This window comes from Coregonus clupeaformis, unplaced genomic scaffold (assembly GCF_020615455.1).
Source record: "Coregonus clupeaformis isolate EN_2021a unplaced genomic scaffold, ASM2061545v1 scaf1273, whole genome shotgun sequence".
NCBI lineage: Eukaryota > Metazoa > Chordata > Actinopteri > Salmoniformes > Salmonidae > Coregonus > Coregonus clupeaformis.
In genome coordinates, this window is record NW_025534727.1 from 47,024 (window position 1) to 62,909 (window position 15,886).

Here is a 15,886-nt window from a genome sequence, read left to right on the forward strand (position 1 = left end):
CCTACTATTAGAGCTGACACAACAGTCAGACAGTGTTTTCCCTACTATTAGAGCTGACAACAGTCAGACAGTGTTTTCCCTACTATTAGAGCTGACAACAGTCAGACAGTGTTTTCCCTACTATTAGAGCTGACACAACAGTCAGACAGTGTTTTCCCTACTATTAGAGCTGACAACAGTCAGACAGTGTTTTCCCTACTATTAGAGCTGACAACAGTCAGACAGTGTTTTCCCTACTATTAGAGCTGACAACAGTCAGACAGTGTTTTCCCTACTATTAGAGCTGACAACAGTCAGACAGTGTTTTCCCTACTATTAGAGCTGACAACAGTCAGACAGTGTTTTCCCTACTATTAGAGCTGACAACAGTCAGACAGTGTTTTCCCTACTATTAGAGCTGACACAACAGTCAGACAGTGTTTTCCCTACTATTAGAGCTGACAACAGTCAGACAGTGTTTTCCTACTATTAGAGCTGACAACAGTCAGACAGTGTTTTCCCTACTATTAGAGCTGACAACAGTCAGACAGTGTTTTCCCTACTATTAGAGCTGACAACAGTCAGACAGTGTTTTCCCTACTATTAGAGCTGACAACAGTCAGACAGTGTTTTCCCTACTATTAGAGCTGACAACAGTCAGACAGTGTTTTCCCTACTATTAGAGCTGACAACAGTCAGACAGTGTTTTCCCTACTATTAGAGCTGACAACAGTCAGACAGTGTTTTCCCTACTATTAGAGCTGACAACAGTCAGACAGTGTTTTCCCTACTATTAGAGCTGACACAACAGTCAGACAGTGTTTTCCCTACTATTAGAGCTGACAACAGTCAGACAGTGTTTTCCCTACTATTAGAGCTGACAACAGTCAGACAGTGTTTTCCCTACTATTAGAGCTGACAGTCAGACAGTGTTTTCCCTACTATTAGAGCTGACAACAGTCAGACAGTGTTTTCCCTACTATTAGAGCTGACACAACAGTCAGACAGTGTTTTCCCTACTATTAGAGCTGACAACAGTCAGACAGTGTTTTCCCTACTATTAGAGCTGACAACAGTCAGACAGTGTTTTCCCTACTATTAGAGCTGACAACAGTCAGACAGTGTTTTCCCTACTATTAGAGCTGACAACAGTCAGACAGTGTTTTCCCTACTATTAGAGCTGACAACAGTCGGACAGTGTTTTCCCTACTATTAGAGCTGACACAACAGTCAGACAGTGTTTTCCCTACTATTAGAGCTGACAACAGTCAGACAGTGTTTTCCCTACTATTAGAGCTGACAACAGTCAGACAGTGTTTTCCCTACTATTAGAGCTGACAACAGTCAGACAGTGTTTTCCCTACTATTAGAGCTGACAACAGTCAGACAGTGTTTTCCCTACTATTAGAGCTGACAACAGTCAGACAGTGTTTTCCCTACTATTAGAGCTGACACAACAGCCAGACAGTGTTTTCCCTACTATTAGAGCTGACAACAGTCAGACAGTGTTTTCCCTACTATTAGAGCTGACAACAGTCAGACAGTGTTTTCCCTACTATTAGAGCTGACAACAGTCAGACAGTGTTTTCCCTACTATTAAAGCTGACAACAGTCAGACAGTGTTTTCCCTACTATTAGAGCTGACAACAGTCAGACAGTGTTTTCCCTACTATTAGAGCTGACACAACAGTCAGACAGTGTTTTCCCTACTATTAGAGCTGACAACAGTCAGACAGTGTTTTCCCTACTCTTAGAGCTGACAACAGTCAGACAGTGTTTTCCCTACTATTAGAGCTGACAACAGTCAGACAGTGTTTTCCCTACTATTAGAGCTGACAACAGTCAGACAGTGTTTTCCCTACTATTAGAGCTGACAACAGCCAGACAGTGTTTTCCCTACTATTAGAGCTGACAGTCAGACAGTGTTTTCCCTACTATTAGAGCTGACAACAGTCAGACAGTGTTTTCCCTACTATTAGAGCTGACAACAGTCAGACAGTGTTTTCCCTACTATTAGAGCTGACAACAGCCAGACAGTGTTTTCCCTACTATTAGAGCTGACAACAGTCAGACAGTGTTTTCCCTACTATTAGAGCTGACAACAGCCAGACAGTGTTTTCCCTACTATTAGAGCTGATAACAGCCAGACAGTGTTTTCCCTACTATTAGAGCTGATAACAGCCAGACAGTGTTTTCCCTACTATTAGAGCTGACAACAGTCAGACAGTGTTTTCCCTACTATTAGAGCTGACAACAGCCAGACAGTGTTTTCCCTACTATTAGAGCTGACAACAGTCAGACAGTGTTTTCCCTACTATTAGAGCTGACAACAGTCAGACAGTGTTTTCCCTACTATTAGAGCTGACACAACAGTCAGACAGTGTTTTCCCTACTATTAGAGCTGACAACAGTCAGACAGTGTTTTCCCTACTATTAGAGCTGACAACAGTCAGACAGTGTTTTCCCTACTATTAGAGCTGACACAACAGTCAGACAGTGTTTTCCCTACTATTAGAGCTGACAACAGTCAGACAGTGTTTTCCCTACTATTAGAGCTGACAACAGTCAGACAGTGTTTTCCCTACTATTAGAGCTGACAACAGTCAGACAGTGTTTTCCCTACTATTAGAGCTGACAACAGTCAGACAGTGTTTTCCCTACTATTAGAGCTGACAACAGTCAGACAGTGTTTTCCCTACTATTAGAGCTGACAACAGTCAGACAGTGTTTTCCCTACTATTAGAGCTGACAACAGTCAGACAGTGTTTTCCCTACTATTAGAGCTGACACAACAGTCAGACAGTGTTTTCCCTACTATTAGAGCTGACAACAGTCAGACAGTGTTTTCCCTACTATTAGAGCTGACAACAGTCAGACAGTGTTTTCCCTACTATTAGAGCTGACAACAGTCAGACAGTGTTTTCCCTACTATTAGAGCTGACAACAGTCAGACAGTGTTTTCCCTACTATTAGAGCTGACAACAGTCAGACAGTGTTTTCCCTACTATTAGAGCTGACAACAGTCAGACAGTGTTTTCCCTACTATTAGAGCTGACAACAGTCAGACAGTGTTTTCCCTACTATTAGAGCTGACAACAGTCAGACAGTGTTTTCCCTACTATTAGAGCTGACAACAGTCAGACAGTGTTTTCCCTACTATTAGAGCTGACAACAGTCAGACAGTGTTTTCCCTACTATTAGAGCTGACAACAGTCAGACAGTGTTTTCCCTACTATTAGAGCTGACAACAGTCAGACAGTGTTTTCCCTACTATTAGAGCTGACAACAGTCAGACAGTGTTTTCCCTACTATTAGAGCTGACAACAGTCAGACAGTGTTTTCCCTACTATTAGAGCTGACAACAGTCAGACAGTGTTTTCCCTACTATTAGAGCTGACAACAGTCAGACAGTGTTTTCCCTACTATTAGAGCTGACAACAGTCAGACAGTGTTTTCCCTACTATTAGAGCTGACAACAGTCAGACAGTGTTTTCCCTACTATTAGAGCTGACAACAGTCAGACAGTGTTTTCCCTACTATTAGAGCTGACACAACAGTCAGACAGTGTTTTCCCTACTATTAGAGCTGACAACAGTCAGACAGTGTTTTCCCTACTATTAGAGCTGACAACAGTCAGACAGTGTTTTCCCTACTATTAGAGCTGACAACAGTCAGACAGTGTTTTCCCTACTATTAGAGCTGACAACAGTCAGACAGTGTTTTCCCTACTATTAGAGCTGACAACAGTCAGACAGTGTTTTCCCTACTATTAGAGCTGACAACAGTCAGACAGTGTTTCCCTACTATTAGAGCTGACAACAGTCAGACAGTGTTTTCCCTACTATTAGAGCTGACAACAGTCAGACAGTGTTTTCCCTACTATTAGAGCTGACAACAGTCAGACAGTGTTGTCCCTACTATTAGAGCTGACAACAGTCAGACAGTGTTGTCCCTACTATTAGAGCTGACAACAGTCAGACAGTGTTGTCCCTACTATTAGAGCTGACAACAGTCAGACAGTGTTGTCCCTACTATTAGAGCTGACAACAGTCAGACAGTGTTTTCCCTACTATTAGAGCTGACAACAGTCAGACAGTGTTGTCCCTACTATTAGAGCTGACAACAGTCAGACAGTGTTGTCCCTACTATTAGAGCTGACAACAGTCAGACAGTGTTTTCCCTACTATTAGAGCTGACAACAGTCAGACAGTGTTTTCCCTACTATTAGAGCTGACACAACAGTCAGACAGTGTTGTCCCTACTATTAGAGCTGACAACAGCCAGACAGTGTTTTCCCTACTATTAGAGCTGACAACAGTCAGACAGTGTTTTCCCTAATATTAGAGCTGACACAACAGTCAGACAGTGTTTTCCCTACTATTAGAGCTGACAACAGTCAGATAGTGTTTTCCCTACTATTAGAGCTGACAACAGTCAGACAGTGTTTTCCCTACTATTAGAGCTGACAACAGTCAGACAGTGTTTTCACTACTATTACAAGCAGATTACAAGTCACAGACCTGAACTACTAAACAAACAATGAGAGACACCCGTATGCCTACCTGTCCTGCCACTCCTCCCCTGCGTCTCTGTCCCTTCCTGTCCTCTCCAAACAGGTTGGTGGTCCTGTCTGAGTCCATGGTGAACAGGTTGATGTTTCCCGCCCCGGGACCTCCCCTGAGGGCCGCCAGGGGGTTCAGACCCCGGTACCCCAGACCATGGAGGTCCACTTTAGGGGTGAAGTCTATAGGGGTCACGTCTTTAGGAGCGAAGGTCACATTCTCAGGGACGAACTCATCATCCTCCTCGTCCTGCGGTTTAACAGTAGGGAATGGATCAATCAATCACATTTATCTTTGCAATGATGGGTAGGGGGTAAATGTTAAGTCGCCTATTTAGGGAACATTCGTTATAATTTGATTGTTTTATCAAGGTATATCAAGGTAATTAGCTTATAAATAAAGTTCTGTAAGGCCAATTCGCTTCGTGATTGTTCTGGCTGACAGCCCCCGGCTTCCCTGCTTCAATTCAGTTGGCCTCGGGTGACATATCCACAGCCATTGGAGGCTCGGGGGGGTCCCGCCTTAACACTAATTTGCTGATCGGACTGTTAATATCGCTGCTAAGCTGAGAGTCTACTGCAGTGATAGGAAGTAGTTCCCTTTGTTCTACAACACACGTCCATTCATATCGAATGGAAAGGTAAAAAAACATGGGAAATCACTGAGGGACAAAACTTTATATTAGATTAAAGCTGAGACTGATGAATCCGTAGAGTTGCCAGCCAACTCTGTGTTACGTTCACAGGGGAAGAGACAGCAACGAATTAAAGCAGTGCACCGGGAAATCAGTCGGCTTTTCCCTGACCGCTAGTTATATAGACAGTTACAACATTAATAATGCATCTGAAACCTTCTAGCATGTTCTAGCTTGTTATATCTTCTTATAGTGGTGGTCCTGTATGGCTCAGTTGGTTGGTTGTGCATGGTGCTTGCACCGCCAGGGTTGTCGGTTTGATTCCCAGGGCCACCTGGCATATATTATTATAATATGATTATTCTTTTAGCATGTCAGTTGTAAAGTTGATTGTGACGTAGATCATTAACCAAAAAATGCAAGCCGTGTTCCCCTATTTTTCACGAATAGGTTGTTCATAGCAAATTACATTTGAAAATGAAAAATCTAGGATGTAGTGTTTTCATACTATTTACTATAGCAGCGCATACTAGTGCAAAAAGTCCATACAAATCATAGATAAATAATTAATCAAATAAATACGAGCTTTCTAACAGAATAGGGCATTAGTAGGTTCTGTTCATGGCCCTCTCATGAAGATATGTTTTATACAGCCATCCACCTAACATTAAACGTTCTTAATGTAGAGCTGGACTCTAGTTTTAAGAGCAGGTGACGAGATGCGAGACAATATGAATATTCTGAGGAATGGCTACCCGTGATTCTGATGAACCGTTGGGAGGCAAGGCAGAGCCCAACACCCTTGTTGCAGGATCTGGAATAGAGAAAGAACCATTTTAGAATGATTTTATTCACAAGTAAAATCCTCCTTTGTGAGAGTAGAGTCCGTCTGTACAGTCTATAACACGTATTAGGCTACAACATTAACTGCTTTGAAAAGTCGGTGGCAAGTGCAACCCACCTGCTTCCTGCTTGCACAGTCTCCTCTTCACCCTTGGCCCAACCCCCTGGCCATCCTTCCAGCCCATCCTCCCCAGTAACTCCACCCCCATGGAGGACCTGCCAGGTGTAAACAAAGGTCAGTCAGCCTAGCAGCAATATGAGGCAAACCGCAACTACATTTAGCTAGTTGAATACCAGGGGCTGTGTCAAAGAGTCTCAAGAGTAGTACCGCTGATCTAGGATCAGTTAAGGCCAATTGAGATCATAATGAATCATTACCATGGACAGAGACGACCTGATTCTAGAAAAGCACTCCTACCGTTAACACACTTGATACATACGGGGCCCCAGAGTGACCACATCAAGTCTGTTCGGTTACCTAGCCGGAGCCACCAGGTCTTCCAGGACAGTGTCCCCGGGGATAGGGGCTGAAAGAGAGGTGATGGCTCTGGCCTTGTCCCCGATCAGATCCTTCCTGCCTGAGGCAAAGTCAGCCGTAGTGATGATCTGTCTGGGGGCGATGCCGTGCTCACCCAGGTCCTGAGGAGATAAAAACACGTGTTACATCCCATGTTGTACAATCATGTTGGTCCAGGAGGGAAAAGGCTGCTGTCCTGAGAATGTTCTTCTTTCAACCACGCTGTGGTCTCTGGAATATATAATGTGTTCTCTTTCAGATTCCAGGTACCTCCTCATCCACGCTGTGGTCTCTGGAATATATAATGTGTTCCCTTTCAGATTCCAGGTACCTCCTCATCCACGCTGTGGTCTCTAGAATATATAATGTGTTCCCTTTCAGATTCTAGGTACCTCCTCATCCACGCTGTGGTCTCTAGAATATATAATGTGTTCCCTTTCAGATTCCAGGTACCTCCTCATCCACGCTGTGGTCTCTAGAATATATAATGTGTTCCCTTTCAGATTCTAGGTACCTCCTCATCCACGCTGTGGTCTCTAGAATATTTAATGTGTTCTCTTTCAGATTCCAGGTACCTCCTCATCCACGCTGTGGTCTCTGGAATATATAATGTGTTCCCTTTCAGATTCCAGGTACCTCCTCATCCACGCTGTGGTCTCTAGAATATATAATGTGTTCCCTTTCAGATTCTAGGTACCTCCTCATCCACGCTGTGGTCTCTAGAATATATAATGTGTTCCCTTTCAGATTCCAGGTACCTCCTCATCCACGCTGTGGTCTCTAGAATATATAATGTGTTCCCTTTCAGATTCTAGGTACCTCCTCATCCACGCTGTGGTCTCTAGAATATATAATGTGTTCCCTTTCAGATTCCAGGTACCTCCTCATCCACGCTGTGGTCTCTAGAATATATAATGTGTTCCCTTTCAGATTCCAGGTACCTCCTCATCCACGCTGTGGTCTCTAGAATATATAATGTGTTCCCTTTCAGATTCCAGGTACCTCCTCATCCACGCTGTGGTCTCTGGAATATATAATGTGTTCCCTTTCAGATTCCAGGTACCTCCTCATCCACGCTGTGGTCTCTGGAATATATAATGTGTTCCCTTTCAGATTCCAGGTACCTCCTCAACCACGCTGTGGTCTCTGGAATATATAATGTGTTCCCTTTCAGATTCCAGGTACCTCCTCATCCACGCTGTGGTCTCTGGAATATATAATGTGTTCCCTTTCAGATTCCAGGTACCTCCTCATCCACGCTGTGGTCTCTAGAATATATAATGTGTTCCCTTTCAGATTCCAGGTACCTCCTCATCCACGCTGTGGTCTCTAGAATATATAATGTGTTCCCTTTCAGATTCCAGGTACCTCCTCATCCACGCTGTGGTCTCTGGAATATATAATGTGTTCCCTTTCAGATTCCAGGTACCTCCTCATCCACGCTGTGGTCTCTGGAATATATAATGTGTTCCCTTTCAGATTCCAGGTACCTCCTCAACCACGCTGTGGTCTCTGGAATATATAATGTGTTCCCTTTCAGATTCCAGGTACCTCCTCATCCACGCTGTGGTCTCTGGAATATATAATGTGTTCCCTTTCAGAGTCCAGGTACCTCCTCATCCACGCTGTGGTCTCTGGAATATATAATGTGTTCCCTTTCAGAGTCCAGGTACCTCCTCATCCACGCTGTGGTCTCTGGAATATATAATGTGTTCCCTTTCAGATTCTAGGGACCTCCTCAACCACGCTGTGGTCTCTAGAATATATAATGTGTTCCCTTTCAGATTCCAGGTACCTCCTCATCCACGCTGTGGTCTCTGGAATATATAATGTGTTCTCTTTCAGATTCCAGGTACCTCCTCATCCACGCTGTGGTCTCTGGAATATATAATGTGTTCCCTTTCAGATTCCAGGTACCTCCTCATCCACGCTGTGGTCTCTGGAATATATAATGTGTTCCCTTTCAGAGTCCAGGTACCTCCTCATCCACGCTGTGGTCTCTGGAATATATAATGTGTTCCCTTTCAGATTCCAGGTACCTCCTCATCCACGCTGTGGTCTCTGGAATATATAATGTGTTCCCTTTCAGATTCCAGGTACCTCCTCATCCACGCTGTGGTCTCTGGAATATATAATGTGTTCTCTTTCAGAGTCCAGGTACCTCCTCATCCACGCTGTGGTCTCTGGAATATATAATGTGTTCCCTTTCAGATTCCAGGTACCTCCTCATCCACGCTGTGGTCTCTGGAATATATAATGTGTTCCCTTTCAGATTCCAGGTACCTCCTCATCCACGCTGTGGTCTCTGGAATATATAATGTGTTCTCTTTCAGATTCCAGGTACCTCCTCATCCACGCTGTGGTCTCTGGAATATATAATGTGTTCTCTTTCAGATTCTAGGGACCTCCTCAACCACGCTGTGGTCTCTGGAATATATAATGTGTTCTCTTTCAGAGTCCAGGTACCTCCTCATCCACGCTGTGGTCTCTGGAATATATAATGTGTTCTCTTTCAGATTCCAGGTACCTCCTCATCCACGCTGTGGTCTCTGGAATATATAATGTGTTCTCTTTCAGATTCCAGGGACCTCCTCATTCACGCTGTGGTCTCTGGAATATATAATGTGTTCTCTTTCAGATTCTAGGTACCTCCTCATCCACGCTGTGGTCTCTGGAATATATAATGTGTTCTCTTTCAGATTCTAGGTACCTCCTCAACCACGCTGTGGTCTCTGGAATATATAATGTGTTCCCTTTCAGATTCTAGGTACCTCCTCATCCACGCTGTGGTCTCTGGAATATATAATGTGTTCTCTTTCAGAGTCCAGGTACCTCCTCATCCACGCTGTGGTCTCTAGAATATATAATGTGTTCTCTTTCAGATTCCAGGTACCTCCTCATCCACGCTGTGGTCTCTGGAATATATAATGTGTTCCCTTTCAGATTCCAGGTACCTCCTCATCCACGCTGTGGTCTCTGGAATATATAATGTGTTCCCTTTCAGATTCCAGGTACCTCCTCATCCACGCTGTGGTCTCTAGAATATATAATGTGTTCTCTTTCAGAGTCCAGGTACCTCCTCAACCACGCTGTGGTCTCTAGAATATATAATGTGTTCTCTTTCAGATTCCAGGTACCTCCTCATCCACGCTGTGGTCTCTAGAATATATAATGTGTTCTCTTTCAGAGTCCAGGTACCTCCTCAACCACGCTGTGGTCTCTAGAATATATAATGTGTTCTCTTTCAGATTCCAGGTACCTCCTCATCCACGCTGTGGTCTCTAGAATATATAATGTGTTCTCTTTCAGATTCTAGGGACCTCCTCATCCACGCTGTGGTCTCTAGAATATATAATGTGTTCTCTTTCAGATTCCAGGTACCTCCTCAACCACGCTGTGGTCTCTAGAATATATAATGTGTTCTCTTTCAGATTCCAGGTACCTCCTCATCCACGCTGTGGTCTCTAGAATATATAATGTGTTCTCTTTCAGATTCTAGGGACCTCCTCATCCACGCTGTGGTCTCTAGAATATATAATGTGTTCTCTTTCAGATTCTAGGTACCTCCTCAACCACGCCGTGGTCTCTAGAATATATAATGTGTTCCCTTTCAGATTCTAGGTACCTCCTCAACCACACTGTGGTCTCTAGAATATATAATGTGTTCCCTTTCAGATTCTAGGTACCTCCTCAACCATGACATGAAAGGGAAATAGTTAGCGTGATCAGTCCTGTTGTTGATGAGATAATATGAGGATGTTTTGCAGGGCTACCTCCTCATCCATGAAGTCCTCCGGCCTGGCGTTCTGTCTGCCTGCTTTCTGCTGCCTGGATGATACAAATGTTGATGGTGTCCACCCTGCAATGGGAATCAAGCAGTGATTCATACAGTTACATATAGCAATATTTTTTGGGGGGGAATATATTATATCGATATTTTACTCCAATTATACATTTGTAAAAAAATTAAAATCTACATCAAAAAGGTAGGTAGCGTTAGCTAGCACTAGTCCAAAGTCCAGTATTTTTCATGCTACAGTTTGTTCTACATCTTCTTTTTAAATAGTGAGCCAACATGATTTCAGCACTTATATTTCCATGACTGATCAAAACTCATTTTCTCATGGCTCTCTCATCTCTCCCCAGCAGACATATAGTGAGCAATACGTTTGGAACATCAAATAGCAATAAAATGGCAGTATTGAATTACAATACATATACAATCCCAACACATATAAAATCGTGAGAATCGCAATACATATCGTATCAGTACCTAAGTATGGTGATAATATGGTATGGTGAGGTCCCTCAGTGTGGTGATAATATGGTGTGGTGAGGTCCCTCAGTATGGTGATAATATGGTGAGGTCCCTCAGTATGGTGATAATATGGTATGGTGAGGTCCCTCAGTATGGTGATAATATGGTATGGTGAGGTCCCTCAGTATGGTGATAATATGGTATGGTGAGGTCCCTCAGTATGGTGATAATATGGTGTGGTGAGGTCCCTCAGTATGGTGATAATATGGTATGGTGAGGTCCCTCAGTATGGTGATAATATGGTATGGTGAGGTCCCTCAGTATGGTGATAATATGGTATGGTGAGGTCCCTCAGTATGGTGATAATATGGTATGGTGAGGTCCCTCAGTATGGTGATAATATGGTATGGTGAGGTCCCTCAGTATGGTGATAATATGGTATGGTGAGGTCCCTCAGTATGGTGATAATATGGTATGGTGAGGTCCCTCAGTATGGTGATAATATGGTATGGTGAGGTCCCTCAGTATGGTGATAATATGGTATGGTGAGGTCCCTCAGTATGGTGATAATATGGTATGGTGAGGTCCCTCAGTATGGTGATAATATGGTATGGTGAGGTCCCTCAGTATGGTGATAATATGGTGAGGTCCCTCAGTATGGTGATAATATGGTATGGTGAGGTCCCTCAGTATGGTGATAATATGGTATGGTGAGGTCCCTCAGTATGGTGATAATATGGTGAGGTCCCTCAGTATGGTGATAATATGGTATGGTGAGGTCCCTCAGTATGGTGATAATATTGTATGGTGAGGTCCCTCAGTATGGTGATAATATGGTATGGTGAGGTCCCTCAGTATGGTGATAATATGGTATGGTGAGGTCCCTCAGTATGGTGATAATATGGTATGGTGAGGTCCCTCAGTATGGTGATAATATGGTATGGTGAGGTCCCTCAGTATGGTGATAATATGGTATGGTGAGGTCCCTCAGTATGGTGATAATATGGTGAGGTCCCTCAGTATGGTTATAATATGGTATGGTGAGGTCCCTCAGTATGGTGATAATATGGTGTGGTGAGGTCCCTCAGTATGGTGATAATATGGTGAGGTCCCTCAGTATGGTTATAATATGGTATGGTGAGGTCCCTCAGTATGGTGATAATATGGTATGGTGAGGTCCCTCAGTATGGTGATAATATGGTATGGTGAGGTCCCTCAGTATGGTGATAATATGGTATGGTGAGGTCCCTCAGTATGGTGATAATATGGTATGGTGAGGTCCCTCAGTATGGTGATAATATGGTATGGTGAGGTCCCTCAGTATGGTGATAATATGGTATGAACTCCCAGTCCTAGAAAGAAGCTGGTTAAACGTCACATGATCACATTAATAGGCCTACATGCTACTCTCTGTCTGAGTGAGTGAGTGAGTGAGTGAGTGAGTGAGTGAGTGAGTGAGTGAGTGAGTGAGTGAGTGAGTGAGTGAGTGAGAGAGAGAGAGAGAGAGATAGTGTGTGAGTAATTGTGTGTGTGTGTGTGTGAGAGAGTTCCACTCCTTTGCCACAGCATGACCAACCTTCTTTGGTCCCCACGGTGTTGAAGTACCCAGCAGAGAATCCTCCGGTGAAGGCTCCATGGAACCTCTGGTAGCGACCCTTCTCATCCTTCACCGTCTGCTCGTGCACCGGGATAGGCTTCCTCAGAGGCTCATCTACACAGGTGATACAAAACATCAGCAGCAATGATATTGTAGAGTAACACTTGCTACTGGTTAGGAAATGCCCTTTTTTCAGGAAGCACTAGACAAAGAAGTGACATCAAAACTACAAGACACTATCTCTGATTTCTGTAGACCAGAACCAGGTCGACCAGAAAGAGAAATGATTGCCCAAATAGGTCGCCGAGCTACCCGTTTGCTTAGTGGCCTTTTCCCATGTCGGAAGGTATATCCATAATCATTAGATGGTTCTTATTTATTCTGCATCACTTTACATTACCGAGAAGTTTACAAGAAAGTATTACATCCAGTTTTCAGACGCTACCCTACATGGATGATGTGTTCTCGACCAGAGACGCAAGTGGAAGTGAGACATCCCACTCCCTCATTTGTTCTGGTTCATGTACAGTCAATGAACTAAGCAGACCAGACCCAGCCAATAGGGAGACATATCAGGTTACACAGGATGAATGGTGCCAGGTTGGTGAAATTACATTTAGAATTAGAAGCTAAGTAAGTGTGTAGTAGCTAGCTAGTGTGTAGTAGCTAGCTAGTGTGTACTAGCTAGTGTGTAGTAGCTAGATAGCTAGCTGCACAAGCAACAGTGGTTAACATAACACCCTGGACCAGAGCCGACTGATATTCGCCTAGCACGCTGACGCCCTGGTCCAGAGCTAGTGACTCACGCGATACACGCGACCAACAAAAGTCTACAGGTTGCGCGCGCACATACCATCTGACACGCAGAAATACCATCTGAGACGCAGAAATACCATCTGAGACGCAGAAATACCATCTGAGACGCAGAAATACCATCTGACACGCAGAAATACCATCTGAGACGCAGAAATACCATCTGACACGCAGAAATAACATCTGACACGCAGAAATACTTACTCCTGAGTGGCGCAGTGGTCTAAGGCACTGCATCGCAGTGCTAACTGTGCCACTAGAGATCCTGGTTCGAATCCAGGCTCTGTCGCAGACGGCCGCGACCGGGAGACTCATGGGCGGCGCACAATCGGCCCAGGGTAGGGGAGGGAATGGCCGGCAGGGATGTAGCTCAGTTGATAGAGCATGGCGTTTGCAACGCCAGGGTTGTGGGTTTGATTCCCACGGGGGGCCAGTATAAAAAAATATGTATTCACTAACTGTAAGTCGCTCTGGATAAGAGCGTCTGCTAAATGACTAAAATGCCAGAAATACCATCTGACACGCAGAAATACCATCTGACACGCAGAAATACCGTCTGACACGCAGAAATACCGTCTGACACGCAGAAATACCATATGAGACGCAGAAATACCATATGAGACGCAGAAATACCGTCTGAGACGCAGAAATACCGTCTGAGACGCAGTAATACCGTCTGAGACGCAGAAATACCATCTGACACGCAGAAATACCATCTGACACGCAGAAATACCTTCTGACATGCAGAAATACCATCTGAGACGCAGAAATACCATCTGAGATGCAGAAATACCATCTGACACGCAGAAATACCATCTGACACGAACGGGCATGTGCTTTGAGAGTCGCAGACCAGGCGGCATCAGCGCACATCATCTATAGCTGGATGCTTCTCCAATAGGGTTTGGCTCCAGCAGTCATGAGTGAACAGGGAGTACAGGAGGGAACTAAGCACACATCCCTGAGGGGCCCCCGTGTTGAAGGTCAGCGTGGCAGATAATAATAATAATAATAATAATAATAATATGCCATTTAGCAGACGCTTTTATCCAAAGCGACTTACAGTCATGCGTGCATACATTTTTTTTTTTGGTGTATGGGTGGTCCCGGGGATCGAACCCACTACCTTGGCGTTACAAGCGCCGTGCTCTACCAGCTGAGCTACAGAGGACCACGCTGATGTCTTGTTGCCTACCCTTACCACCTGGAGGCGGCCCGTCAGGAAGTCCAGGATCCAGTTGCAGAGACAGGTGTTTAGTCCCAGGGTCCTTAGATTAGTGATGAGCTTGGAGGGCACTACGGTGTTGAACGCTGAGCTGTAGTCAACGAACAGCATTCTCACATAGGTGTTCCTTTTGTCCAAGTGGGAAAGGGCAATAGAGATTGAGTCATCGGTGGATCTGTTGGGGCGGTATGTGAATTGGAGTGGGTCCAGGGTGTCTGGGATGATGGTGTTGCAATGACCAGCCTTTCAAAGCATTTAATGGCTGCAGATGTGAGTGCTACGGGGCGATGGTCATTTAGACAGGTTACCTTGGTGTTCTTGGGCACAGGGACTATGGTGGTCTGCTTGAAACATGTTGGTATTACAGACTGGGTTAGGGGAGAGCTTGAAAATGTCAGCGCATGCTCTGACCGCGTCCTGGTAATCCGTCTGGCCTTGTGAATGTTAACACGTTTAAATGTTTTACTCACATTGGTTACGGAGAGCGAGTCGTCCGGAGTAGTATTTAAAAACCGAATTCAAGACATTATTGTGCACTGCTCGTTAATGTAAATGATGCCCAAATAATAGCAACAGTCTACAGATTACGGATATACTGTCCCTACCGACGTGGGGGAAAGTGTCGCTAAACTGCAGGTACAGACATGTCAGCGTGGCAAGCGATTAGAACTCGTCTAACGAATGGATGAATAAGGTCTTAGTTTGAGACGGGGTGTTTTACTGTTATGATTACTGTACTTACAAGTGATCAACTGTAAACCCTGTCTGTTGGGCTAAACGAGACCGTGCTAACATGGCTAACTAGCTAGCTTTAACAGAGACATGGAGGCGATACCAGCAACTCGTGGAGACCACTTTGACAATTATTTCCCTCACAATAACTATTAAATGGCTGCATTAATGGCATATACAAAGTAGAAACGTATGTTACCTTCTTCTAGCGGTTCTAACGGGGTTCCAAAAGTAACAAAATCCTGGTCGCTATCACTGTCGGACGCCATGTTTACTATAACTACGGAAACTCGTTTCGTTCAAAATCACGCGTAGGCGCAATCAAATTGCGAACCGCTTATTCAAAGGTTAACTGAGTTTTACTCACTGGTCACTGCCTGTTGAATTTGGTAATAGATTAACTGAAATGTCCTGGAACTTATGCATTAATCGTGGAATAGTTTTTATGTTCAATCAATTCAAGCTATGATCCTGTAATTACAACGAATTCAGCATTCAGCTTCATTGTAGGTTTCATAAGTTTGAGTGACATCTTGTGGTAACATTGCAAGCAGCTTGTGTGTGAGAGAGAGAGTGAGAGAGAGCTGGTGTGTGTTTAGTGTGTATGAAAGAAAGAGACAGAGAGACAGAGTTAGTGTGTGGGTGGATAAGCTGCTACCATCTCATTGAATGAAATTAATGGTTTAATTCCTCCAGCATGCTGAAGAGCAAAGCAGTGGCTATCAA

General features: G+C 44.2%; 1 protein-coding gene across 6 annotated transcripts in view; it reads right to left on the bottom strand.

Moving 5' to 3' along the window:
- The window catches only part of gpatch1 (G patch domain containing 1), a 46,873-nt gene extending 31,434 nt beyond the window's left edge, over positions 1 to 15,439 (bottom strand). For 5 of the 6 annotated variants that reach the window (XM_045217931.1, XM_045217929.1, XM_045217928.1 and 2 more), the window contains exons 1-7: positions 15,360 to 15,439; positions 12,370 to 12,504; positions 10,309 to 10,394; positions 6,497 to 6,657; positions 6,137 to 6,234; positions 5,931 to 5,989; positions 4,542 to 4,790 (exon numbers count right to left, since the gene is read on the bottom strand). In XM_045217931.1, coding sequence (XP_045073866.1) covers positions 4,542 to 4,790; positions 5,931 to 5,989; positions 6,137 to 6,234; positions 6,497 to 6,657; positions 10,309 to 10,394; positions 12,370 to 12,504; positions 15,360 to 15,429 — 858 coding nt within the window. In that variant the 5' untranslated portion in view covers positions 15,430 to 15,439. Of the gene's footprint in view, positions 1 to 4,541; positions 4,791 to 5,930; positions 5,990 to 6,136; positions 6,235 to 6,496; positions 6,658 to 10,308; positions 10,395 to 12,369; positions 12,505 to 15,359 lie in introns of those variants that run through there. The other variant, XM_045217930.1, reaches the window with a different exon arrangement.
- Positions 15,440 to 15,886: the final 447 nt, after the last annotated feature.